This window comes from Cotesia typhae, unplaced genomic scaffold (assembly GCF_013202065.1).
Source record: "Cotesia typhae breed Kobodo isofemale line unplaced genomic scaffold, CoteBio_Ctyphae contig_33, whole genome shotgun sequence".
Classification (NCBI taxonomy): Eukaryota; Metazoa; Arthropoda; class Insecta; order Hymenoptera; family Braconidae; genus Cotesia; species Cotesia typhae.
In genome coordinates this window covers 2,854,877-2,881,086 of record NW_027423741.1, presented here as the reverse complement: position 1 = coordinate 2,881,086, position 26,210 = coordinate 2,854,877, and the positions used below count along the sequence as shown (strand labels likewise).

The following is a 26,210-nucleotide window of genomic DNA, read 5'->3' as shown; positions in this document are numbered from 1 at the left end:
GATGACTGTTAAGCCTAAAATTATTTTATTTTAATCTTAATTAATGATAATTGGAAAGAAATAATCGGTAAAAAATTAATTTTAATATCAAAAGTCATTTTATTCAAATTATAACTACTAAAAAACAAATGGTTTGCACTATGACTATATACAATTAATATTTTAACAAAAAAATCATTACATGATGATACTTTTTTAAATATTTTTCACGGGATTACTTTTTATTAATATTAAAAAAGTACAAATATTACTTTATAAATTATAAAACGATTAATTTAATGAAATAAACTATTTAATCAGTAAGATATTTATCTAGTGTAGTGCGGATCTGTGATGGGAGCTAAGATTTTTCCGTCTTCCATAATTTTAGCTTTGAAAGCGTCTGCATCTTCCAGAGGTTCACCGTTGATAGCTGTTGCAATTTTAGGTTCATCTAATATCGTGACATGATTGCCATCGACGACGTGAATTTCGACGTTTTCACGAGTAATACTACTGAGACCATAATCTGCGCTGACGGATTTTAGAGTAGGCATTGATGGTTTTAGAAGTATAATTGGCGAACGTAAAGGCGCAAGATTTGAGGTGTCGTAATTTTGCAGAGCAATCAATCGGTTATAAATCCCTGCACAAATATTACGCTGTTCTTCCCGAGATACAGTCAATAATTCATCTGGTATTCGTTGGACAAATGCATCTAACTTTTCGTCCACAGATTTACACTTTTGTAATTCCATGAATAGCTGAAATAATTTTAGAATTAGTTTTACTGAAGAAGAAAAAAAACTTGAATTAAAATTTTTATGTAGATAAAAAGAAAGTGTGCTACCTCTCCACTGATTGAAGGCGCGAATAAATCCATGATACCCACGAGAACATTTGTTGCTAGCTCTTCATCGCTGGATGCTGATAGCTGTTGATCTTTGATGGCTTTCATGAGCTCAGGAGCACCATCAATAAGTACCAGTCTACCAATTAACCCTTCAGCTTCTAGTAATCTGGCTAATTCAATTGCTACTGTAGATCCAAATGAATATGCTGCGATTACAAAGGTTCTGCGACCATTATTTTTTTTTAAAACGTGCTGAAAAAATTTCATTACAATTTATAAAAATTACCTTACATAAATAAGCTATTAACAATAAAAACTTACTGGTAATAATTGTTTTGCCATATCAAAGATAGAAATATATTCAGTGCTGGGGTTATGCAATTGCAAGCAAGTCGCAGGGGATTTAATTTTACTTGCAAGATTGTAGAAAACAGATCCAAACCCTTCAATTCCAGGAATAAGGAATACTTCATTTCTTCCGGCTTCTTCTTTGGTCGGTAATTTAACGCAAGTTTCCGAAAGCTCAACATCCTCTCCTAGTAACCGTATGAATAATTTCATTCCTGTAAGAATTTCAGTATCTCGAGGAGCTGATTGATTCTTGGCTTTCTTTTCGAGATCTATGGAGTTCATCTCCAACAACTTGACAAAGTTGAGGCCTCGAATGTCTTGAGCCGTAAGGTATACTTCAAACTCTCGCTCTAACGATTGTTTTATTTCAACGGCCATCATTGAATCCATACCAAGCTCGGCGAGAGACGTATGATGGCTGATAGTTTTCAAATCCTTTACACCCATGATATTGAGTACTGTGTCAACAATATTGAGAGATCCAGCTCCACCGGCTCGTTTTTCAGCGACAATCATGCTGGAAACTATGGGATGGCTTTGCATGAGAAAGTAATTTAGTTCTTGCAAACATGAGGTTATTCTTTGCTGCAAGGTACCACCAATCACCAGTTCTTTGTTGTCTTCTTGCATATCAGCGACTAGTCCAACGTCTCCGACAGCTCCCCACTGGACCGCCAGAGCTGGAAGCCCTTCAGCGACTCGCTTCTCGCAGATTCTCTCCATTACAGAGTTTGACATTCCGTAGTTCGATTGTCCAGCATTACCACGTCCGCAAGAGACTGATGAGAAGACAACAAAGTGTCGAAGTTTTGGACACACAATTCTTGAAACTTTATCCAATACTTTAGTCGTCCAAGCTTTAGCTGTAAAAGATTCCTTGAAAGTATCAGGCGTTTGGTTCTCAATCAAACTGTCTTTCAAAACGACTGCGAGATTAAAGATTCCATCAACTGGAGCTAGAGTTTCAGCCAGTTTCAATATGTTTTCACACTCTTGATGATTAGCGGGATTTTTTCCAGCTACTATTTCTACTTTAACTCCATACGATTTCCACAAATGTACTCGCATGCGTTGATAACCATTTTTCAGACCAGAACGTGAAGTAAGAACGAGATTACGAGCACCACGAAGTACCAGCCAGTCAGCCAACTCCAGTCCAAATCCGCCCAGGCCTCCAAGAATAACGTAACTACGATTTTCGAAGCAATAATAACGAGGTAGCCCAGGTATCAATGTATTTTGACGATTATTTTCGTCAAGTACCTTCACTATAACTTTTCCAATGTGTTTACCAGCTGCCATATAACGGTATGCAGCTTCTAGTTTCTCTTTCGGAAAGACAGTTCGCATTAAAGGCTTTATTATACCGCTATCTAATCCTTTCTGCAGGAAATCTCTCAGCTCTCTCTTACGTTCTACAGGAGCGTTAAATACCAGGTCCAAAAGTATTCCATGGAAACTAATTTCTTTGAGGAACATTGCCATTCCAATCGGCGTGTCATTGACCATATCGAACTTTCCAATCTCCAAGAACTGACCACAGTTTCCAAGACACCGAATAGATGCCTGAAGCTTATCATCAGCCAGCGAATTTAAAACAATGTCTACACCTTGTCCATTTGTTTTTTTTAAAATCATCGTTTCGAAACTGGTGTCACGTGAATTTCCAATATGATCTTCCGGAATTTGTGGGAAATTATCCCGGATGAATTTCCGCTTTTCAGGCGTACCAACAGTCGTGAAAACTTCACAGCCTTCATTTAGTGCCAAAGTAATGGCTGCTTGTCCAGTTCCACCGGATCCTGAGTGGATCAAAATTTTGTGGCCTTTCTTTATTTTACCAAAGATATACAGAGCGTTGTAAACAGTCGCATAGACACAAGGGACCGTAGCAGCGTCTTCAAGTGTCCATCCATCAGGAACGTACCACGAGAGGTTCCGATCGATAACAGTTTTGTTTGTAAGTGCTCGTGATGGAATTATTCCCATTACTTTTTTTCCACATCGATCTATACCGCTGTACTCAAAACCGATACAACATTCCTCTAGAGCCCGGTTGGTCGCGACTATTTCTGCAGCAAGCTTACCACTGGCCAGCATAATGTCTCGGAAATTAATTGCCGAGTAAACGACGTCGACAAGATCAGGATGTTCGAAGCCAAGTTGGATAGGTCCTTCGAGCCACTGGAATGAACTCATGTCTCCTCTTACGAGTTGGTTACCCCAAGCATGATGAACGGGCCGAGGAACTACTGCAGGCAGTTGAAGGTGTCGATAAGAGCCCCAAGCCTTGCCTGGTCGAAGAACATTCAGGGCAAGGTCTAGTTTCATTTGATCCGCGTAAAGTGGCAAAGATAGCGAAAAGTCTGGGGCTTTTTCATCTTGAATTAATACACCGCGGATTATTTCACCTCCTGGTTCTTTTCGTAAACAGTTGACCAATCCCAAAAGCCCGCTTTCAAAGCTTTTTTCGCTTATCAAGATTACGCGGCTGTGACTCATCTCTCCTTCCTTTTCTTTCTCAAGAATTGACTTCAATTCATCGATCCAATCAAATGAATTGCTGTCAATAGTTACAATTATTGATTTCTTTGACAATTTGTTTTGTTTCCGCAAAAGTAAACAGAGAGAACTACCGACGACTTTTTCTACAAGAACATCCAGATTGTGTCGCTTAGCAGCAGTGGAGAAGTCGTTGCTCTTGGATTCAAGGGTCAAAATAAACCCACCGTCTTTGAGAGAAAACAGCAGCTGAGAAAAAGAAGCGGTTTTTTCTTTAGTCAAAAGATCACGACCAGTTAAAATCATCGCATTGGCGTCTGGTGGCAACTTCTTGGCTTCAGTAACATTTATATTTTGAGGCAGTTTGCCTTCTTCAAATGAATTTTCCGTAAGAATATTTAAATACGCTTGAATAAGAGGAATATCACCAAGTACTTCTTGAAGAATCGGAGTGAATAAATCTTCAACTGGGTATTTTTCATTTGCTTCCAAGCTTTCTAAAGTTTTTACTTTTATTCCTTGATGGTTTTCCAAAGCTAGATGAACAGCTATACGTATGACTTGTTGAAGCGACATTTCGTCGCGATCTCGATGAGCGATGAATTGATAGGATTCAAGAACAGGTTCACCGGCCGGCTTTCTTCGACCAATCACGCTGGCTTTCAGACCACGGATCTCTACTCCTCCTGCTACTATCAAATCTAAAGTTTTGTTTCTATAGACCGGAAACTCTGCAAAATAGTAATTATTAATCACCAACAAATAAAAATTTTAGTGAATAAAAAATAATAAAATTAATTATCAAACCTTTAACATCATCCGGCATAGCACGAATTTGATTTAAATGCGTCTTGGTATCAATGACAAGTTTCTGAATACTTGTAGGTACAAACAATCCCCGTGAGTCCATTTCAAGTATCTGCATCTGGAGCATGTTGTCCATAAAAGCGACCCAGTTATTTATCCAGGCTATTTTACCGCGAATTCCGCTTGTCGAAGCGCTTTTAATCCCTCTAAAAGACCCGCTGTACTGATACCCTCTCAATCTGAGTTCCTTATAAACGTCTTTAGCGGTCATCTCTTCTTCTTCATCCTCCTCTGGTGGGGGTGGGTTCAGCTTAGCAAGTGCTGGTTTGTTGGTGTAATGAACGTATCCAGTGACAACAGCAGCACCTCCTTCAACAACCTCGAACCTGCCAGTACCCTTCTGGATCATCAGAGTTATTTCAACAATACCCTCCTTGGGGATAGTCGTCGCTCGAAGAAATTTAACATCATCAAAAATTACAGACACTTCGGTGTACAATTCTCCTTTCATCATTCCGATTGTTTCCCAAACAAGTGCCAGGTATCCGGTAGCTGGTAGCAAATTTCTTCCATCAATAACATGACCCGACATGTACTCATAGTCTTCGTCGCTCAAAGTCACCTCGACCGTTCGTTCTCCTGAAGTTATCTTCTCTTGCATTCTGTAAGACGTCACGTACCAGTCGTCAGAGTGTTCCCATTTTATCAGCGGTGAAATCATCGGAGTCCCTCGAGAAACTGGAAATTTAATATCTGGATAAAGGTTGGCGATCTGCGGGAGATAACCAATGTCGTAAATTTTTCCTACCGCCTGGAGGAAAACTTCAACGTTGTCCTTGTGACCACGTTGAGTAAGAGGAATATTGGTGACGCTGGGACTCAGAGATCTCCTCAAAATAGCCTGGAGCAACCCGTGAGGCGCGATTTCAATGGTAACCGCGTCTTTGGGAATTAAGTTAGCGGTTTCTTCGAACAAAACAGCGTTCAAAAGATTATTGGTGTGGTATTCAGCAGAAGACAAGCGAGCTTGAGGCGTAGTCCATTGACTGCGTGGTACCGAAGTGCTCAGCCACTTGGAACTCCTCGGTTTAGGGTCTGGGATAACTTCCTTCAAATATTTCAGCAACTTAGGCCCAGCTTCGGCGATGTAACGGCTGTGATACGCGATGTTGCTGCAAGGAACTTCTCGGGCAAAGATTTTGTTCGCTTGGAGCTTGGCTACGAAGGCTTTCATAGATTCTGCGGGTCCACTGATCGTCGAGCTCTCCGGTCCATTGTGACAAGCAACCTCAATGTCCGGAGGACAGAGATCCTTGACGTCTTCGTAGCCCAGTCCTACAGCAGCCATTGATCCGAAGATTGTCTTCGTCTCAATAGAAGCTAATCCACGAGAGTAAGCAGCCAAGACCATTTGCTCGGCAGTGAAGCAGCCGTCGGCGTAAGCACAACCGAGCTCTCCTACCGAGTGTCCTATTATACGATCAGGAACGATGCCTAGAGAAGTGAGAAGATTAACGAGACCTATCTGGACAGCAGCGATTCCCACAAAAGAATTTAGAATATTGTCAAAGGTTGATTTGTTTGGATTCGTTAGAATGTCGTAGATGTCAACCCCGCGAGGCTTTAGTACGGTGTCACATTTTCTAATTGCTTGGGCAAAAACTGGAAACCGGAGAAGCGCAGTTCCCATACCAGGCCACTGAGACCCCATGCCTGAGAAGACAAACCAGATGGGTCGTTTAGCACCTGGGTAGTGCTCGATGTCTCTGATACGGTTCTCTTTTGTAATATGGCGGCTTAATATTGTGTAACCTCTGTACAAATGTCCAGGAATGTCTTCGGTGTAGATATTTTGAAGAAGTCGGACGTATTCGACGTCAATTGGTCTGCTTTCGACCTAAAGAAAAAAGGAGTATTATTTAATTACTACTCTGGTAGAAAAATTAGCTTGGCTCAAGGCAAAAATTCTTTTGGAAAGAAGAAATTTTTTTTTTAAACAATTGTTGTCCTTGTTATAAAATTTTTTTTTTTTTCTCTTGACTCAAGCTGACCTTTTTGTTTTATCTGTGTACTTTAAATTTAATAATTAATATAAATACATACATCATTAAGCAGAGCTTCAATGGCTTCTTCAGTTCGGCCAGAAACGACAACCAGCCTCGGCAAATCGTCATTAGGAGCACCTTTGTTGATTTTTTCAATAGGATTTGATTTAAGTAAAATATGAGCATTGGCTCCACCAAAACCAAAAGAACTCACGCCTACATATCCGCCTTCCCAGGGTGTTGGCTCTGTTATTACTTTGACTCTGCCTTCCTCCAGAGCTTTTACTCCTTCACGCGGTCGATTATAGTGGAGATTCGGAGGTATGATTCCCGTTTCATTGGCAATCACCACTTTAGCGATGGAACACATTCCACTTGCTGGCTCAGCGTGTCCTAAATTAGACTTTATGGATCCAATTCTCAGCGGCTCGGTGCGCCCGGGACAAAAAACAGTGTCGATTGCATTAACTTCCTCTGGATCACCGACTTTAGTACCAGTTCCGTGAGCTTCTATGTAATTTACGATGCTCGGTGGGATTTTACATTCCTCGTAGAAGTCGTGGAGAAGCACGCTCTGCATAGCGCTTGACGGAAAAGTAATTCCTTGCTCTTTGAATCCATCGCAGTTGGTTTTCCCGTGAATTATTGTTGCGTAAATACGTTTTGCGTCTTTAGCTTTCTGCAAGAAGGCTATACTGACAGTTTCACTTCGAGTATAACCGTTGGCGTCTGCGTCAAATGATTTGCAACGACCATCCGCTGACAGGACACCTACAGATTTTTTTTTAGTTATTAATTTGAAGAATAATTATAGTTTTTTTTTTTTTTTTTTTTTTTTTTTTAAAATCAAATTAAAACTCTTAAAATTGTCAAATATCTGCTAGATTAATTTTTGTAGCAATGATGTTGAAATTAGCGGACATATGATAATTTCTAGGATTTTTTTCAATGAAGAATTTATTATAAAAAAATTTTTATAAAAAATTCCACTTATTTATCAAAAAATTATTATTGTAATTTTTTTTTTTAATAATAATTAATTATAATTATTTAATTAATTAATTAAATAATAACGTTTGATAACAAAGTATCTTACCAAGACGAGAAAATTGCAGCGATACATAAGGATGAAGACACAAATTAGCTCCTCCAACAAGAGCAGCGTCACACTGTCCGTTACGAATCGCCCGGTAAGCATGTTCCATAGCAAAGAGACTCGAACTGCAAGCAGAATCGACGGTGTAACTCGGACCAGTCACTCCTAACCAGTAAGACAGACGGTTTGCAAGCATAGCTCTACTGCATCCAGTTATTCCAAATCCATTTACCTGGAAGAAAATATAAATTATTCAATTTAATTCAATTATTTTTATTATTCATAAAATTACCTGAAGTTTTTCATAAAACCAAGTTTTTTCAGACTCTGAAAAGCAAGCGCCGATGAAAACACCCGTTTTGGTACCACGCAGGTGTCTTGGATTGACACCAGCGTCGACAATTGCTTCAAAAGCATGCTCCATCAGCATTCTGCACATCGGGTCCATGGTATGAGTCTGTTTGAAATGAACTCCGAAGAATAAAGCATCAAATTTACCCACGTTGTTTATTTTTCCAGTACGTTGCGGAATTTCAGGGTGATCTGTAAAAATTGATTTAATTAAAGAGTGAAGAATATATAATATAATTATGAGTATCAATTTTTGCTCACCTAATTTCCAACGACGGTCATCATCAGTAACAAGATCAACTTTGTTAAACAAATTTTCTTGAAAATGCTGCATATTATCAGACTCCGGAAATCTCCCGGCGATGCCAGAGATTACGATTTCTTCGCCGGAATCCATCATGCGTTGAGAGCAAGGGTCGAAGCTCATTGAGCTCTCTGGTGGGTTTTTATCTTTCATTTTTTCTTTTGCTAGGTAAAACAAATTCCACTGAAGAAAACACTTGTGTCTCTGACACTCAAATCACCATTAACAAAATTTTAAGTGTCACTTTTTTACTTCACATTAATTTATTTGAAATAAGGATGTGTGTTCTGATGGATATAATTTTTATTGGAATAAAAATGAAGGCGATCCTTAATAAAGAACTTGCTAACTGGCTAATATTGCACAAAGGGTGACTTGAAATTGTGAAGAAGAAAGAGGTGGTTGGGTTTTTATAAAAGCGGTTACTCCCACCTGGTAGTTACAGGTCAACAGGATTGTTTGCTTCACACTAAATTATTTAAATATGTTTATTTAATTTATAAGTAACCTTTGGAGCTCTGTCCATTTCATAGCTTATTAGCATTTAACATTATAAAATCATACTTTAATTTATGGGTATTATCCATTCAACAAATTTGTAAATTTACAAAACTACTTATGTCTAATGATTCATTTTATTGAGTCAATTAATGAACGATAGATAATTTAATCTATTGTTCCATAAAATATGTTAATTTGCATGTCTCGACTCGTTAAACAAATGTTTGTATTATTGCAAAAATTAAAAATATTTAAACATGAATATATTTTTTTTTTTTTTTTTTTGAAGACTATTAAAAAATTAAAATGTAACAATTTTTTTTATTTCTAAATAAACTATTATTGAAACAATGACGCTATTTATTGGGATCGTTGAACTTAGACGCATCAGATTTGAATTAATTTTTTTGACTCACATTTAAGTTTTACTGATGCTAAAAAAAAGTGTAGACAAGTCCATACCCCAACTTTAATAAATATTCAATTTTAAATTCAGTGTCAAGAGTTGCCGGATGTCGTGCCAGCTTTTAATTAAATATCCATTTATAAGTGACGATTTAGTCGCAGTTATTTTATATTAAATATTTCCTTATAAATAAATAAATAAAAAATAATTTATCATAAATAATAAGTAATTTCATTTGTATTTATTTATTTAAATAATACAAAAATTTTTATTACAAAATTTGAAACACATAGAAAATAATATATATTAAATACTTTTCATTGTAAGACAATTAAATATTATGCGGTAATTACTTAAAAATAAGTACATATTCTAAGTTTAAGTCTATGAACATTTTTTTTTCTTATTTATTAAAAAATGTATGAATTATTTAAACATACAATTTTTTAAAAATGAATTTTATTATAAATAAATAAAAGTATTGTCAGATCATTTTAATACTATTATTATTTTTTAATCTTTAATTTCTAAATTTGTGATTTTCTCTTAATGGCAAGAGTTTGTACTCTCGTTTACACTTAATGTAATTTATAATTAGAAATTATAGTAATTAATCTATGACTATTATAAAACCATTAAATTTTAATTTATAAACCAATAATTATATTTTTTATATTATAAATTAACGGTTAGAAATATTGGCAAAGTGAACTCGCTTACTCGTATTATTATCGAGTGTTTCCAGAAGACTGGGAGTAAAGCTGAATTCTGAACTGCTTTCGTCGTTATTACATCTAGAATAAATACGAAAAAAAAATATTTAAATTATCTCAAATTAAAATATTAAAAAAAAAACTTACATGGAGTCTAAGCTAGACAAACTATCGCTCATCCGTGAGAGAATAGAAGCAACTCCGTCAATTTTGACAATATCCAACGTAGAATTACTGACAGCCGAGTAAATTCCTTTAGATCCAGCAGATCCTAAGTACCGAGGGTTATTCAACTCAATCAATGTTTTCTCTGGACCCTTTGTTGCTGAAGAAAACGCATCTGGTGTCAATTTGATAACTTCCACCGACGAAAAGTGGGCAATAAAAAGATAAGGCTTGCAGAACGCTGAAAACAAATTGACCAAGTATTAGGAATAGATTAAAAATAAATTAAAATATATAAATTTAATTATCATATTTATTAATTCAAATAACTTACCGAAAGAAAAAGGTAAATGACTCCAAGTAGGATCGATAGACCGGGTTCGTTGACCACATTCATTGACGAAAACTCCGAATTCATTGTAGCACAATAATAGTTCCGTTGATTGAGCCGAGGTTGAAACATTGAGAACAGCAACTGGAAATATTCCCAACTTAGCAACACCAGCAAGAGCAGCTTTTATTGAACTGTCGTCTTCCTCAGGGAAGTCATCGATCATGTAATCCTTCAAGTCTATCTGGAAGAACTTTTGACACCCGACAATGAGATTTCTTTTGGTGAAAATAGCGCAGCTGCAAGGTTCTTGAGTTTCGATTTCTTTGATCGCTATAAATTCACCGCGCTCGCTGTCACTGCGCCATTTTAGCAGAATAACGCAGGAAGCTGTCGCAGCGCAAAGTACATCTCCTTCTAGTTGATACAAATGGCAGCTATCAGAACCCGTGAGGATACCCGTGACACTAATGGCGGGTCTTGAGCACTCAGCAGCGACTGCATTGTTCTTCAGTTGTCTAAGATCGCAGCAAACCAGTTGCCGATCTTCCCCGGCAATCATCAGCGCGAGATTAAGATGTGGGTGCAAAGACAACTGATGAACACGCTTGACTCCTCGTATGGCAGTCAGCATCTTTGAGTGTGCTGGTTGATATGAATAGAGTCCTTCTTCAGCACCAATAAGCAGGGTGTTCTCTTGCTCCAGCTCGACGATGCAGTTTAGATCCAGCCGATTTTTCTCCAATTTCAGGACCGTTTGCAGCATCGCATTTTTAGCGTTTTCTCTCGTCCCGTTTTGATGAGCTATTGACTTGAGAGCATTAACCCAAGTTTTCTTCTCTATTTGACTGAGAGCCATTATGTCCAGACGCGAAGTCGGCCAGCAAGTGTTGGAAGTATTCGATTCAACGCGAATTATATACGGTAAATCTGATTTTGCTGTTCCTGGTACTTCGGCTGAAGAAACTTCCTCGGTGATGGTGAATCCATACGACGATTTGTCTGTCAACTCCATTTTACTTATTGGAGCCATGCCTTGACTTGGTTTATGTTCATAAATACAGAGACTGGTTCCTTCTAAGCGCAAATATTTTCTGTCCCACGACGCTTTTCCTCTGCCAGGTATTTTTACCCAACTTTCAGCAATTATACCTTCATTGCTGCGTAAATGTTTTGGGTTAAATTCACCGAAGTCTGGCTTGTCGATGGTCAGAGTCTGTACGCTGCTGCAGAGAGTTGAAATACTTTCACCACTAGTTTTCCAAGTTTTGCCCAGGTGTTTTGCAAAATCTCCAGGTAAGCCACAGTTTGCTGGAACTAATAAAGAACATTTCAAGTGTGTTAATATTTGACATTCGCTGCAAATCGCGGAACGTTTTCCGAATTGTATTGGCTCTAGACAAGCAGCGCATTTTCCAGCTCGCATCGACAACTCGAGGTTGAAGCGATGAGGAATATTATGACGGATTCGTTGGTTGGACATTTGTCTAGACAGATTATTCTCTTCTTCAGTATTAGACTGAGGTGTGTGTTTTCTTGGCTCCGGACTGCCAGAGCTCGGTGAGACTGGAGCAGATGAAGCCGCTGCGGCTTTGTAAGCCAACAATTGCTCGGTAAGTGCCTTTACTTTAGCACGTTCTCTGGTGAGTTGATTTTCAAGCTCACGATATCCTACAGGCATACCAGTGCCAATCGGAACAATATTTTCTTTCTGTTTACTCTTAAAAATCTTATCACAAACAGTTTTCTTCTTTTTGCTGCACTCTTCGAGTTTAAGCTGAAGATAATCAATAAGTTTGGTCTGTTGTTGTCTTGTTCCTTCGGATTTAAGTTCGTGTTCTTGGTAAAACTGTCTCATTTCGTCGAGTACATTCTCCAACTCCACAATCCTAAATCTCAATTCCTGTCCTTGGTCGATACTAGACTGCAAATCTGACATCAAGTCCTGATTAATGTCCTTCATTTCATGGAGCCTTGTAAGATGTTGAGAACATTCTTCCTTTACGACGACGGACTCACCTCGCGCAGCCTCCAGTGAACGCTTCAGCTCAGCCAAGTCACACTGGAGTTCACCGCAGCGGGCTGTCAGTACGCCGACTTGTTTATTCAAATCTTGAGCCATTTTTTTGTAATGATCGCGCTGACTATGCAGCCCGTTTCTTTCAGACTCAATGTCGCTTGATTCCGACTCCAGACGTTCGATAGCTCGCTCCGCCAGCAATCTCTTGGTCTTTTCTTCATTCTGCACCGCCTTGGCCTCCCGAAGTTTCTGTTCTACCGCCTCTAGCTCTTTCTGAAGCCTCATTTTGTCCTGGATCAAGGTATTCTCCCGGGTCTCGTGGTCACTTGTCAGTCTTTCGTAGTCAGTCAACTGCTCTTCGAGAACAGTACACGTTTCTTTCAATAAATCAATATTAACCTTGTAACCATTAGCTTCTTGTTCTAATTTTTCCAACTTAGCCTCCAACTCCAATTTCTCTTCATTGTGCTTTGAAATTACCAGAGTCAATCGCTTGTTCTCGGCATTCAAACTGTCAACACGATCCTGATTTGTGCGTAATTGCTTACGGGTCGCATCCAACTCGCGTCTCAATGCTGCACTGGATGATTGAAGCTCTTCGATCTGACTATTAGTTTGCGTTAGCGCTCGCTGTGCTGAGTCAGCCTGTAATTTATTCCTGGATGACTCGCGAGTGAATTCAGCCAGTGATGCTTTAGCAGATTCGAGCTCAACCAATAATTTCTTGGATTTTTCCTCCTCTTCCTTGTACTTTTTATTCAGCGACTCTGTCAGTTTAGCTTTCTCCTCCTCAAGTCGCTTTATTTTATCTTCAGCAGTCTTGGTTTCTCTTACAGCGATGCGCTTGTCTAAATTAGCGTCAGACAATTCCTTTTCTTTCTTCCATAAGTCACGTTGCGCTTGTCGAGCTGCGTCACGATCAGCCGTTGATTTTTCTCTCGCTGCCTGTAACTGTTTTTCCAACCGATCGATTTGCTGCTCCAGCGCCGTTTTATCAGTAATTGATAATTTTTCAGCAGTAGTTACTCCTGCGGACGTACGACTGGTAGAGGGTTTAGAGTTGTCAGTTGAACGTCTCAAACAGGCGTTCTCTGACTCTAATTTCGAGACACTCTGCTGAAGACGTTGAAGTAAATCTTCAAGTGTATCCATCTTACGTAACTGTTCATTCTCTTTCTCTTGCGAAGCTTCAAGACGCTGTTGCAATTCATCTTTGTCTTGAGCTTTTTTTTCTAAATCCAAAGCCAAGTGTTCGCTTTTGCGTAAATTCTTCAAAGTATCATTCAAATCGCTTTTAGCATTCTCCAGCTGTTTTTTCATCTGTTCATTTTCCAACTGGAGTTTTGTCATTTCATTCTTCAAGTTACTTACTGTCTGTTCAGTCACGCTGACACTCTGCATGTGTTGAGTTCTTTCCTTCAATTGCTTACGCAACGTCTCTATTTCCTGATCCCGTGCTGGTATCATGGCTTGTGTACTTCTCAGCTGCTCCTGACAGTCCTTCAGCTCCGACTGAGCCAGCTCGAGAGCAACATTTATACGTGACATGCGACAATGATTCGAGTCGCGCTCGTTTCTCAATTCGCTTTCCAACTCGCTATTTTTAGCGATCTCCATTTCCAGCTTCATTCTCACCTCAGCCAATTGATTGTGAGCACGGTTAGCTATCTCCTCAAGTTTATTTTCAACTCCCGCGACACTCTGGCGTCTCAGTTCTCGTGTTTTCGCCAGCGATTCTTTGTACTGAATTTGAAAAACCTTCAATTTATGAAGCTCAGCATTTGTCGTCTCCAGTTCACACTGCGTCCTCTGTAATCTAGAACTCATTTCATTATTACTAGTGCACAGTTCAGTGATACGCACCGTCTGAACCTCGATGTGTTTATTGAGCCTCGCAATTTTTTCCTTTTCAGCAGCTTCCCATTTTCTCTTGGCGCCTTTTATTAAATCCAGAGCCGTCGTCTCCAAATCTTTTCTCTCTTGACGTTCTAGCTCGAGTGTCCTCTTGATAGCAGCTAAATCCGATTTAGCGGCTGTCAAATCGCGTTCCAGCTTGTCTCGCTCCTTGATCGACGCCTCCAGTTTAATATCTTTCTCCTCGAGCTGCAATTCTACCGCAGTTATCATTTTAGCTTCTCTGCTGGTCTGCTCATGGAGATCCAGAAGTTTTTGCTGGTACTCCTGCAAGTCTTTCATTTTTTCCTCTAATTTATCTGCAATTTCAAATTTTTCTTTAGTCAATGTCAATCGTGTGCTAGTACTTATCTTGTCCTGGAGCTGAAGCATTTTTTTCTGATATTCATCCAACTCTTTCATTTTTTCTTTCAGCTGCGTTGACAATTCCAGCTTCTCCACAGCGAAATTATTTTTATTTACAATGCTTCGCGGTAAATCCGGAAGCTCCAGCATCTTTTTATGTTGCTCAGCACGGTCTTTTTTTTTGTTTCTCAACTGCAATGCCATTTCTAATTTTTCTTTAGTCATTTTACAAGACTGCGTAGGTATCGCCAGCATTATTTATCGTAAACACTATTTATTATTATTACTAATTTACACTACACATTTATTTGTTGTCACACAATAAAACTCGGCATCACTCTGTTGACCGTTACACTATACAACCACAAACTCCATTTTACATATAAATTCAAATTCGTCCAGATGTCGTTTGTAAATACGACTATATTCGTTGATAAATTCTCTTTCAACTGCACCGAGTACATTTACTCACCAACAGAGTGCGCTACTTGTCATTTTTGGTAACTATATTTATACGGCGCGTCGTTGTCATTACAGTAAGAACGGGAAAATTGAAACTTCAAACAAATCACAATTTAATTTACAATTAATATTTATTTTCATACTCATTACATTGTTATAATAACAAATATGTGGTTAAAAATAAGTGACAGCAAAAAAATTAAAGTTTACGAGGTTAGTTTATGATACTAAAATTTGCTGACAACTGTCAATTTTTTTTATTCTTTTAACAATTCAATTACAATAAAAAAAAAAAAAAAAAAAAAAAAACTGGTAAAAATTTCCAATAATAGTGAAAATTTTTAGAAGCATTTTTTTTATTGTAATTAATTCATTAAAAAATTTTTTTAAATTAACAGCTGACTGCTAACTTCTTTGTTCTAATTTAATTATTAAAAAAAAAAAAATCAAGAAATTTAAAACGTCGACTAATTGTAGCTTCATACTTTAGTGTCATAGTTAATGTAACTTATGATTATCTACTATGATAGTCTCATTTTTTTTGATAAGTGAGGATAATCATCATCATCATCATCATCATCATCATCATCAATATCAATAGATTTGAGTAAGTAAATCTCATCAGAATATTTTTTACTAGTGATAAAATATTGAACATTTTTTGTCGATACTATAATATATGAAATACCGGCAAATTCACCAAGATTTATGGCGACAATAGGATCAAAACTTAGTTGAAATGTGTTAGTCAGGGGATGTGGTGGATTATTGAAATGATAAAAATCTTCTAGACTATTCAAATAAATTCTGGTAAATAAACCTGTCGAAAGTTTGAAGCAATTAATGAATCAGTTATAAAATAATTTATAAATTCAGTAATTTAAATAAATGACATACCTGAGTTCCAGCCTAGTAGTAAAATGTTCGTGTACATTGCCGCGCAGGTGATAAAATCATTTTTTATTTCAAGTAATTTATATTCTAGGCAACATTGATTATTTTTTGAAAATTTTCTACTACACGCTACTAATCTATAATCTAAAGCAGAATTATTTGGTTAAATAGTTAATACAGTAATTAAAAAAACGTATAAATATATGACATTAAATTTAGCTGCCACTTTGTAATTGTTTTAATTTTTTTTAACAAATAAATTATAGCAAAAAAAAATTATTAAAAAAATAGGCTTGTAGAAATTTTAATAATTTAAAAATGCAATTTTTTAAAAATAATTTTTTTGTTAAAAAAAATTAAAAAATTGTCAAGTGACAGCTAACTTTAATGTCATTAAAATATTTAAATATTTAAAACAACCCTTACCATAAAATATAAGCTCAAGTTCTTTATGAGGTATCACAGATATCATAGTGTTTATTAACTCGGAAATATTAAGAATTCTAATAATTTTATGATTCACCATTTTGGGATCTTCGTAAATGTCTGTGGGGAAGTTTAGTTCAAAAATGTGTACATCATTATCAATTTGTATCATCGCCATCAACTGTAATTAAGTTTATTCACTTTCTAGTCATAAAGTAAATTATTTTTAAAAAATATTTCCTTTAATTACCAGATCACCTTCACTGTGCATAGTAAGAAGCTTAGAACCTAATTTAATGTTAGGTTTTAGAAGAATTGATACATCACATGTTCTGCGAAAAATTATTTTTCCGGAATTAAATTTGTACTCTGTGATATGGTAACGATTTTCAGCAAATAATCGGTGATCGACGCCTACACTGTGAATTAAAATAAAAATTTTAATCATATAAAATTATTTAAAAATACAGTTTCATTATTATCTACCAAATATTAGTAGCGTTATATATCAGTAGAGTTGGAAGCGGTTCTTCGTCTTGAGTTGTAAGGTTGAAGAATTTTAGATATTTATTTTTCAACTGCACTACAACTACTTCTAGATCTTTCTCTGAAAAAATAATTTCAATTTTTATTTGTCATTGTTATTATTATTATTATACTCTAATTCAATTACCAGCAAGCCAGACTTTTAAGTTCTTTACAGCGTGATTATTTTCAAATCCAATTGCGATTTTGTCATGATCTTTCTCGATGTCAGACAAAAATATTTTACCACTAGTTGACCCGGCAATTAAAAAGTCACCTAAAAAAATTTGGAAAGTCTCATAATGCTAATCTAATTATGAAATATTAATAAAATAAAGAATGCGAAAAAAATATATATAAAACAGCTAAATATTATAAATTATTAATTAAACTTACGCCAGACAGTGGTGCATGTTATTTCTTCTTTCAACCCGTATCCAATTTCTGTTATAAGTGTTGAGAAGGTTTTTGGCGATCGCCACTTGTAATAGTACTTTAAAACCTCCTCATAATCTTCAGATGATAGAGGTCGTTTTAAATCTATCAATTTATTAGGATGCACTTTTGAAATAATTTGATACGCCCAAAGTTCAATATTACCCTCACATAGTTTTTTAAATATCTCATTTTTTTTAAAGTATTCTTCTATTAAGACTTTAAAGTCACGAGAAACTCTACAAAGGCGGAATAATTGTAAAGGGTTTTTAGATTGGTTAAAAATTAACCACCATACTTCTTTCGGAAGTGTAATGTAATTCTCAAACATTTTATGTTAGGTAAAGGATTTTAAAAAAATCACAGATTTTTTTATTTATGCTCAGAGCACCTTTTCTGAAAGACTAAATGTGATAAATAATGTTTCAAATGTTTTAATGGATAAGAACATTCGTTAAAATTCTGGTAGAAACATTTTTATCATCTTCTTGAGTATTGTCGGCATTAGTCATTTAAATTTTGTTACTAAAATATTAGCTGGTTCTAAGATAAAAATTTACACTCATACATTCTGTGTTAGAAAGAAGATTAAGGTTTTTTTTTAAATAATAATTAAATATATTATTTCATTATTTCATTAGTAATTTATTTATTTAAATATCTACAATTTTTTTTATTTATTTACCACATAATAATCAATAATTATTTAGTAAAATAATACGCGGAAGTTTTTGTAGTAAAAATAGCATACTTATAATCTTCATGCTCTGTAAAATGGATAGCGATAGCTGGTTTTTCCAAAACTAATGAAATTTTGAATTTTTTAATTACAAAGTCTTCTTTATCTTGAGGCTTTTTGATAGAAACTTTATCAATTATTCCTATAAATCAATAAGAATTTGATAATAAATAATATTTAGGTAATAGCTGTCAATCTTACCAGACTCCCAACATATAAAATAAATATTTGCAAACATCGTAACGTTTACAATATTATCAACTTCAAATGATTTTTTTAATCTGAAAGATGTCCAATCTCGTCCAGGACCCGGAAACTTTGAATGAACTATTATATTATTTTCTGAAACAATAATTAAAAATTAAGAAAGTTGATTTTATGTGCAATCAAATAATTTTATACCCGCAATATAAAATCCAGTTTCTTCAATAGGTATGCTAGAAATAATGGGACTTTTTGGATCGGAAATTATAGAATGATTAATTGCATAAACGTTTTTCAACTCTACATTTTCAGAATTTACGTCGGGAAAATTAATCTCATATACTGTAATTGTTCTGTTCATCTCTGTCATCACTATTAGCTGTAAAATAAAAAATATGTAATAGTATACCTAAATGTGGTTTAAATTTACATACATCATCAGATCGATTGTGCATTGAAAGGAATGTTGGTTTATTCGAAAAATTATCATTCGGTATCGTGCATTTTCTTGAAGGAATTACACGTTTGTTTTCATATTTATATTCCATTATAAGAAGCTGATTTTCAACAAAAAGACGATTGGCCACACCGATACTACAAAAATACAAATTACTCTGTTATTAATTCAATTTTATTGAAGTTTTTTTTTTTTTTTTTACTTAGAATTACAACTACCATAAATGCTCAGCCATTTCGCAAATTGAATTTGAAATTTTACTAGCTTCATTTAAATACCAAAATTGTAAATACTTTTCAATTAAAGCAACAACAACAATATTTCCATCTGAAATAAAATTATATTAGATTATTTTATTAAAATTCATTTTATAAAAATAATTACCGGTAAACCAAAATTTTATATCCGTTACAGATTTTTTAAAATTATGTACTAGAATAAGTTCTTCTGGCTCTGTAACCAATGAGAAATGAACGCGTCCATGATTTGTTCCAAAAATGATGAACCTTCCTGTATTAAATTATCAAAATTAATATTATAAAAAAAGTCGGGATTTTTTTATTAATTTCAAAATAACAATTATTAATTGATTGTTAAAAATTATACAAAATATTTTGTAAATATTTGGGCAAAAATCTTGGGCCTAATTTTGAATAATATTTCTAAAAAGACACTCACCGCACGCATCAACACATGTTACTTCTTCACCCTCGAAGAAAAATTTCCTAAAATCAATATTGAATTTCGGTTCTATTAAATTAGCAACTCTCCGCCATTTTTGGTAATTTATAAAATTTTTCTTATAGTCTTCCTGAGACAAAACGTCATTGATAAGAAATTCTCTGTACGGATATTTTATTTTTAAAATAGTATGCATCCAACTTTCAACCCGCGGTGGACAGAGCACCTTCCACATGTTTGTATTTTCAAATTTCTTCTCAATTATTTCCTTAAAAATTTTTGAAGTCTCACGGAGTTTCATCAGCCGGAATGAGTTCCTTATATTCATGAAGATCATATCCCACACATGCGGTGGAAGAAATATTTCTTGCATTTTAAATTTAAATTTATTACTAAGTTCTTTCGAATCGTATCACGTGTTGCGACATTCTAAATAGACATTTCGCAATTCTCTGCAAGTTAATTGTCTAAGAACATTCGATAAGATTCTGATGTACACCTAACATTTAATTAATATGATATGATTATCAATATTTGTCGGATCTAACTTATTAATCATTGATCACTGAGAATACTCGTTTTATATCTAGAATATTATCGGTAATAAAATATATGTGTTCGATTTTATTGATATCTTCTACAAAATTGTACTTTAAACCGGTATTATTATTAATACTCAGTGAAGTAAATTATTGTGCCTTTCAAAAATAAAATAAATTATCGCTAAAGTTTATAAACAAACAGACGTAAGTAGATAACTCTTTATATAGTCATAATATTTTATATTTCATAACATAAATAAAAGAAAAAATAGACAAATAAAAATACCTGCATAAATAAATTAAACATATTTATCTTTAATTGAAGAAACAATTTCCAGTTGATTTAAAAATTTACCTTTCACATGAGCCACCGGGCCCGGATATTGGCAATATTACCTCGCTTACATTCGCTTGGTCATCGATATATTCCTAGAGAAAGTGAAAATCAGGAACTACCTCGTCTGCAGCGCACAGTACTCTTTCACGTGATATTATATTATACATATACTGGATATGATATCACACAGCCGAGAAAACATAAAGGTAATATAAATACGGTCTCGTGCGTCCCGTGAAATGTCATGGCCGCGACCATTCGCCTACTTAACTTAGCGGTGATACTATGAGCTGTAATTGAAGATTATGAAGAAAACAAGTAGAGAAGAAGAATTAAATTTTTGTTTTGAAAGAATTTTTTTTATTAAAAAAATTTTTTCAAAAAAATAAAATAAAAATTGCACTTGTAGTTTTTCAAGTTTTTTAAAAATCAAAATTTTTTTTTATTTTTTTTTTTTTTAATAAAAAAAATTCTAAAAATTTTTAAATGTCGGTTTACTTAATTTTTATGTAAAGAAGACTCTTTTAACTCTTTCATAAAAACATCCACGCATTAAATCAAGGTATCAATAATAAATTATTTTATTAATAATCGGTAATCGATATTAATAGTTTATAATATATTAATGAAATTATAATACATATCTCATTATATTATATTATAAATACAATAAATCGACTCTATTTTTATTCTAGCATAATTGTAAAATGTCATACATAAAATATGCCAACTTTCTTATTGTCATTTTATTCATGGTTCTATAACATGATATGTCGACGCTCCCAGCAAGTGCTCTTTAACACTTTATTTAACCCAAAGTACGTAGTTATTTTCTACCTAACTAGGATAAATGTTGTTATATTATTCAGTATGTAAATTAGAAGGTGAATATTATACACTTTTTTTTGTTTTCCTTATTCAACAGTTATACTTTTATGTAATATTACATAATCAGACAATTTACTAAATTTTTTTGAATATTTAATAATCATTGATATTTTATTTTTTATTTTAAATTGTGACACTAAAAACAGACATCTGACAATTTTAATGATTATTATTATAAATTATTTATAAAAAAAAATACATTCTTAATAAATTAGCTTTTTAAAATTTTTTTAATTTTTAGGAGTGGAATTTTTTTATTAAAATTTTTTTAAAATAATTTAGAGATTATAAAATGATTTAAAATTTTTATTTATTAAATTACAACTATAAAAAATATTTTTTTAAAATTGAATTTTTATTTTTTCAAATTTTTTACAGATGAAAATTTTTTTTAAATTACTTTGTCAATAAAAAAAATTCTAAACTCAAATATTAAAAATTAAGTTCTATTGTCAGCTAGACTGTCATTTCTATTTTATTAGAAGTTAATAAACAAATTGTTAATCCCTCAAAGAATTTAATTGCATAGTATTTAAAAAAAAATTTCATTGTATGTGTATACCGTTCCATTGCGCTGCACAGATAATAGATGTGTGGATGCAAACGCAAGAGAAGTAAATAAATGTAAATAAAAGAAGAGATGGATAGTACGTAGGCGTAATGCTTTCCTCCTCACATGTAATGGTTTATGGCACGTCAGTAGCCCGAGGGTTTATTTTATTTTTATATTATTTAGCTGTTTTTTTTTTTTTTTTTTTTTTTTTTTTTTTTTAGTTAAGATATATCTGTTGAGATCTTGGGCTTGTTATTTAGCCAATCTCGAAGCTGAGTAATGAAATTCTGATGAATGACTCAATGCATTGACACTGAGAATCAACACATCTCTTTTATTGAATAAAATGTGCAATTAAAATCAAAATTTATTATTTTGTCTAAGTAAGCTTTGGTGTTTAATGATGATTAATTATTTTTATTGTTAATCGTAAATTACTTCTGATAAAATAATCTATTGATCGAGACCTTTATGATCTCAAGGCTGGCTTAAGTGTTATTTGAGTTTGAGAGAGTTCCCAGTAATAATAATTCTGGGACAAAAACCTATAATTAAAATTCCTTAACTCACTCTTGGGAAATTTCTACGGTGAAATTCAATATCTCGGTCATCCGATTGCTTTGACACTCGAGTGAAAAATTTCTAATTGATATTTCCTGCTATCAAACGCGATGATAAATAAATACACACATCAACCATACCAATACTTTCGATTATTAAATAAGATAATTATCAGTCTATTAATTTCCACATTCAATTTTTACTTTTTTTTTTTTTTTTACAATATTTATTATTAAATTCTTGATGTGAAATCGTTTTTGATCAAGGCGTGGTGTATTGACAAGAAGGTTCATCGTTTTTGTTTATTTTCATTTTTATATTCTTATTATTCTCATTCTTTTTCACTCACAGCATGTATAACTATTCCGATATACATAATGCATTGACAAAGCAGACGTGAACAGGATCAAGAGAATCCGATACTGTATATTTTTACTTTTTCTTTTATTTTATTGCTGTAAGCAATTCACCCATGAAATATTTTTTTTTGCTTTCTTTGCTAAACGAAATTTTATTTAAATTTTATTCTTTTAAAATTCTAAGAGTAAATTATTTTTCATCAGTATCGAATATAGTTTTAAACATATTTTACAATATTATTAATAACACTATTAACTTTTTTTTTTTTAATTATTTAAATTTTTCTCGGCATCGCCAAGTAAATTTTTTTCGGTGCAATTTTCGCGCCAAAAATTCAGAATTTAAAAATTTATTATTTGTTTTATAACGCCAATTGGCTTTCAAATAAATAAATAAATAAATAGTTTAATAATAATGTAAGTCTAAGTTAAATAAATTTCAGACTTAAATTGTAACATACAAGTAATATAAATCGTCTTATAATTTAAAAAAAAAATATTCCATGACTTAAGTTATTTATTCCGATATTTTTTTGAGCTAATAAATAATCGTAACAGTTGAATAATTATTATAATTTATTAGCCGCGCAAAAAGTCTCAGTAGTTCGATATGTTCGATTACTCTTTGTGTGTGCTATAATAATAATCTTCTTCTTCTTTCTTCATGCTCTTTATATTACATCTAATGTTATACAAGAACCAGACATCATTTATGATAGCCCTGTAATGCTGTACACATTTTATTTTGTACATTAATTCTTATATATACATCTTGCCATTACATCATGATGAAACTTTCTACATGCTTTTTCACATTCGTGTGAGCACACACACACACACACACACACACACACAATATATTTATATAAATATGTATTATTAGTGTATATATAGTACCCATGACAAAAAGTCATCCTCAGCGCTAAATCATACCGGATGAAGTGGAATCTTAAAAGCAGACACGAGCAACTTTGTACGCATCGCATCGTTGCAATACTTGTATTAAAGTTGTTAAATATATTTGCATTTTTATTCTCATATATTTTTATTATTACCTCAACAAAACAACTTCCACCATTTGTCTTAAAGTCATCGCTTTTTATCCTTCTCGTCATAACTTTTTTTTAAATACAAGCATTTATGTCAAAACACATTCATCTAAAGCCTAATTAATCTTTTAGATTGTTTATGACAGCGTAATCTTTCTTTAAACTACTTAATCAGTCTATCATCGCTCAACTACCTGATCATTTTTTTCCCAGCGATATCTAAAGAATAAGTTAAAAAATATTTAACGATAATTCTTCGATAAACTTTCATTCCCGCAAGCTGGTGATTTTTAAGACAGTAGCACGTGATTATGGAATCACTTGGATAAATAATCGTTATTTTTATTTCTTTCGTTGACATTTTGTTATCAAAATCCCACCATCAAGGATTCGTTCCTCAGTAGCTTATGTTGAGAAATCCACAACAGGAGGCTGCGCAGTATATTAAATCAACTAAGCCCATCAGATGTATTTACGATCCTCAGCTTCTTGCGGTTGCAAAGCCTAAATAAAATAAAGAGATAAAATTAAAAAAATTTAGTCTTTAAAATTGATCGCAGATAATTTTTTTTTTTTAATAAAAAAAATATTGATTACTTGCAATAAAGCACAAGATAATCTAATGCATTAAAATAATTTCTTCGTCTAGTCGAGCTTGTTTTTGTTGATACATATTTATACACTATGCATATCTGCTGATCTGCATAACAAAATACGAGTCAGTAAGTCACACGCATAGCAAGACAATTCACAATTTGTAACAAAAGGTATAATGAAATGAATCTAAGAAAAGTGAGTCATGACCCGACCGATATAGCACCTTGTATTGTTTTAAATGTTTACTCGCCGGTCCATGACACCCTACTAATCTATGATTATGATTAATTATGCATTCACACCTTAACCCAGTAGATCTGGAGCTAGAAATGACACCTAAAAAAAAGTAAATGAATAATTAACGTTAATAAATAAGTGTTTTATAATTGGATATTATTCATGAGAAAATATTCCTTATAAATTACGAATAATATAATATAATGTGGTGTTGTAATGAATGTTTCGAGACTCACCAACGTGATAATAATATCATGCGCTCCAAGCGGGTAATAATATAAGAGGTAAGAAGGATAGGAAGAACTTACGAGCACGTGATCCCGGGTCCATGGATATGGAATGGCATCTTTGAGAAAGATATAATAGACGGTGTGTTAATATCATCTGTCAGTTTTCTCCGTTGCTTTAATTAGCTATCAGTATGCATCATTATCTTCGACTGCAATAGCTGTAATATCGAAAAACGGTTTATGTTTATACTATTGCACATTACAAGGAAACGTATAATATATAATATGAGTGTAAATATAAATATAAATAAAATATGTATAGCAACTTACCTTAAGTTCAATGTCCCTCAATTTATTTCTATTTATTTATTTTTATATGTTTTTTTTTTTCTTCATAGAATTACTATGACTTCCTGCGATATAACATGCACATCTAGCTGTTTTTATCGTCATCAAAATCAGCGGTTTACGATGAGGGCTCTTGATGATTTGAATTGAGTTTATGCACGAGAAAATTCACCACCTTGCGCTTGATGAACATCTGAAGGCTTCTAGAGAGATGATTGTAACTTGGAGCATTTATTTCTTCACATCAAACCATCAAACTCGTGTTACTATTTTAATGGCGGTAATAAAAATCTTTATATCATCACCATCAGCAGTGACCGTTATAAATTAATCCCCTGTAATATAATAAAGAAATTAGCATCTTTATTGTGTTGGTTAGTAAACGACGGTCATTCCAGGGTGTTCTAAAATAGTCAGCCAGCATAAATCATCGGCTAAGAGGCGTTACAGGTCAATAGTGACAAGATTAATGTCGCTCTATTTAAGTAGATTGCGTGCTGTGAATTATGCCTGTAAGAAAGAGAAAGAGTGTACGTATTATTTGTATTTATAATATTATAAAAGACGATGAACCAGTACTTTCACAAACTCCAATTGGAATTTGCGCAACTCACCTCTTTACAGGTGGTCCATCCGCTGTAAATTATTTTCTGATCATCGACATGTGTACCAGCTCGACTTGTTAAGCTAACCACTTTGAGATACAAGTGTGTTTTTGTAATTTTGCGCTTCTTATATAAAAATAATTACAACTATAGTCTTACATTTTTTTTTTTTTTTTTTTTACAATGAAATTACTTTTACTGTCATAACATGTCAATTTCAACTCACTATCATTTATAATAATGGCAATGACATTTAAATTTTCTAATCCCACTTTTATGGGATTACATTAAGTATAAAAAAAAATTACCAGGCTAAAATAATTAACTTACATTCATTTTAGATTGAATTTACAAGTATTTTAACAAATATGCTTATAAAATTATTAACTTTTATTGTG

The 26,210-nt window shown here is 33.6% G+C and overlaps 4 protein-coding genes and 1 long non-coding RNA gene across 8 annotated transcripts; all 5 read right to left on the bottom strand.

The window, feature by feature from the left end:
- Positions 1 to 110: 110 nt before the first annotated feature.
- On the bottom strand, positions 111 to 8,867 carry LOC141526445 (fatty acid synthase). The gene is made up of 8 exons (XM_074241475.1): positions 8,246 to 8,867; positions 7,926 to 8,176; positions 7,634 to 7,865; positions 6,596 to 7,308; positions 4,493 to 6,389; positions 1,154 to 4,416; positions 830 to 1,084; positions 111 to 743 (listed from the first exon to the last, which is right to left on the bottom strand). Exons 1-8 carry the CDS (start codon positions 8,439 to 8,441, stop codon positions 309 to 311), a joined length of 7,242 nt encoding a protein of 2,413 aa, XP_074097576.1. The 5' UTR covers positions 8,442 to 8,867; the 3' UTR covers positions 111 to 308.
- An 820-nt stretch (positions 8,868 to 9,687) lies between these two features.
- On the bottom strand, positions 9,688 to 15,029 carry LOC141526441 (uncharacterized). The gene is made up of 3 exons (XM_074241470.1): positions 10,408 to 15,029; positions 10,056 to 10,314; positions 9,688 to 9,989 (listed from the first exon to the last, which is right to left on the bottom strand). The coding sequence occupies exons 1-3, from the start codon at positions 14,936 to 14,938 to the stop codon at positions 9,878 to 9,880; spliced, it is 4,902 nt and encodes a 1,633-aa protein (XP_074097571.1). The 5' UTR covers positions 14,939 to 15,029; the 3' UTR covers positions 9,688 to 9,877.
- Positions 15,030 to 15,328: 299 nt separating this feature from the next.
- LOC141526443 (uncharacterized) lies at positions 15,329 to 17,792 on the bottom strand. The gene is made up of 7 exons (XM_074241471.1): positions 17,387 to 17,792; positions 17,139 to 17,267; positions 16,952 to 17,072; positions 16,716 to 16,884; positions 16,466 to 16,646; positions 16,043 to 16,183; positions 15,329 to 15,965 (listed from the first exon to the last, which is right to left on the bottom strand). The coding sequence occupies exons 1-7, from the start codon at positions 17,754 to 17,756 to the stop codon at positions 15,667 to 15,669; spliced, it is 1,410 nt and encodes a 469-aa protein (XP_074097572.1). The 5' UTR covers positions 17,757 to 17,792; the 3' UTR covers positions 15,329 to 15,666.
- Positions 17,793 to 18,055: 263 nt separating this feature from the next.
- On the bottom strand, positions 18,056 to 20,005 carry LOC141526263 (uncharacterized). The gene is made up of 7 exons (XM_074241172.1): positions 19,504 to 20,005; positions 19,210 to 19,335; positions 19,044 to 19,152; positions 18,803 to 18,962; positions 18,567 to 18,747; positions 18,366 to 18,506; positions 18,056 to 18,306 (listed from the first exon to the last, which is right to left on the bottom strand). Exons 1-7 carry the CDS (start codon positions 19,877 to 19,879, stop codon positions 18,128 to 18,130), a joined length of 1,272 nt encoding a protein of 423 aa, XP_074097273.1. The 5' UTR covers positions 19,880 to 20,005; the 3' UTR covers positions 18,056 to 18,127.
- Positions 20,006 to 21,742: 1,737 nt separating this feature from the next.
- On the bottom strand, positions 21,743 to 26,069 carry LOC141526171 (uncharacterized). Of its 4 annotated transcripts, none has more exons than XR_012478992.1 (6): positions 25,822 to 26,069; positions 25,190 to 25,717; positions 24,938 to 25,077; positions 24,605 to 24,728; positions 24,393 to 24,495; positions 21,743 to 24,299 (listed from the first exon to the last, which is right to left on the bottom strand). It is a non-coding gene; the product is annotated as an uncharacterized LOC141526171 (long non-coding RNA). The 4 variants fall into 4 exon arrangements; XR_012478990.1 differs by having other exon boundaries at positions 24,616 to 24,728; XR_012478991.1 differs by having other exon boundaries at positions 24,695 to 24,728.
- Positions 26,070 to 26,210: the final 141 nt, after the last annotated feature.

Coding starts and splice junctions, on each gene's coding strand:
- LOC141526263 (XM_074241172.1), bottom strand. CDS start 19,879: ATGCAAGAAATATTTCTTCCACCGCATGTGTGGGATATGATCTTCATG. Junction 19,153..19,209: donor TATAAAATTTTGGTTTACCG/GTAATTATTTTT, acceptor ATTTTATTTCAG/ATGGAAATATTGTTGTTGTT. Junction 18,307..18,365: donor TTTTATATGTTGGGAGTCTG/GTAAGATTGACA, acceptor ATTGATTTATAG/GAATAATTGATAAAGTTTCT.
- LOC141526445 (XM_074241475.1), bottom strand. CDS start 8,441: ATGAAAGATAAAAACCCACCAGAGAGCTCAATGAGCTTCGACCCTTGC. Junction 4,417..4,492: donor TATGCCGGATGATGTTAAAG/GTTTGATAATTA, acceptor ACTATTTTGCAG/AGTTTCCGGTCTATAGAAAC. Junction 744..829: donor CGCCTTCAATCAGTGGAGAG/GTAGCACACTTT, acceptor AAATTATTTCAG/CTATTCATGGAATTACAAAA.
- LOC141526441 (XM_074241470.1), bottom strand. CDS start 14,938: ATGCTGGCGATACCTACGCAGTCTTGTAAAATGACTAAAGAAAAATTA. Junction 10,315..10,407: donor TCATTTACCTTTTTCTTTCG/GTAAGTTATTTG, acceptor ATTTGTTTTCAG/CGTTCTGCAAGCCTTATCTT. Junction 9,990..10,055: donor TTGTCTAGCTTAGACTCCAT/GTAAGTTTTTTT, acceptor TATTTATTCTAG/ATGTAATAACGACGAAAGCA.
- LOC141526443 (XM_074241471.1), bottom strand. CDS start 17,756: ATGTTTGAGAATTACATTACACTTCCGAAAGAAGTATGGTGGTTAATT. Junction 16,885..16,951: donor TATAACGCTACTAATATTTG/GTAGATAATAAT, acceptor TTTAATTCACAG/TGTAGGCGTCGATCACCGAT. Junction 15,966..16,042: donor ACTACTAGGCTGGAACTCAG/GTATGTCATTTA, acceptor AACTTTCGACAG/GTTTATTTACCAGAATTTAT.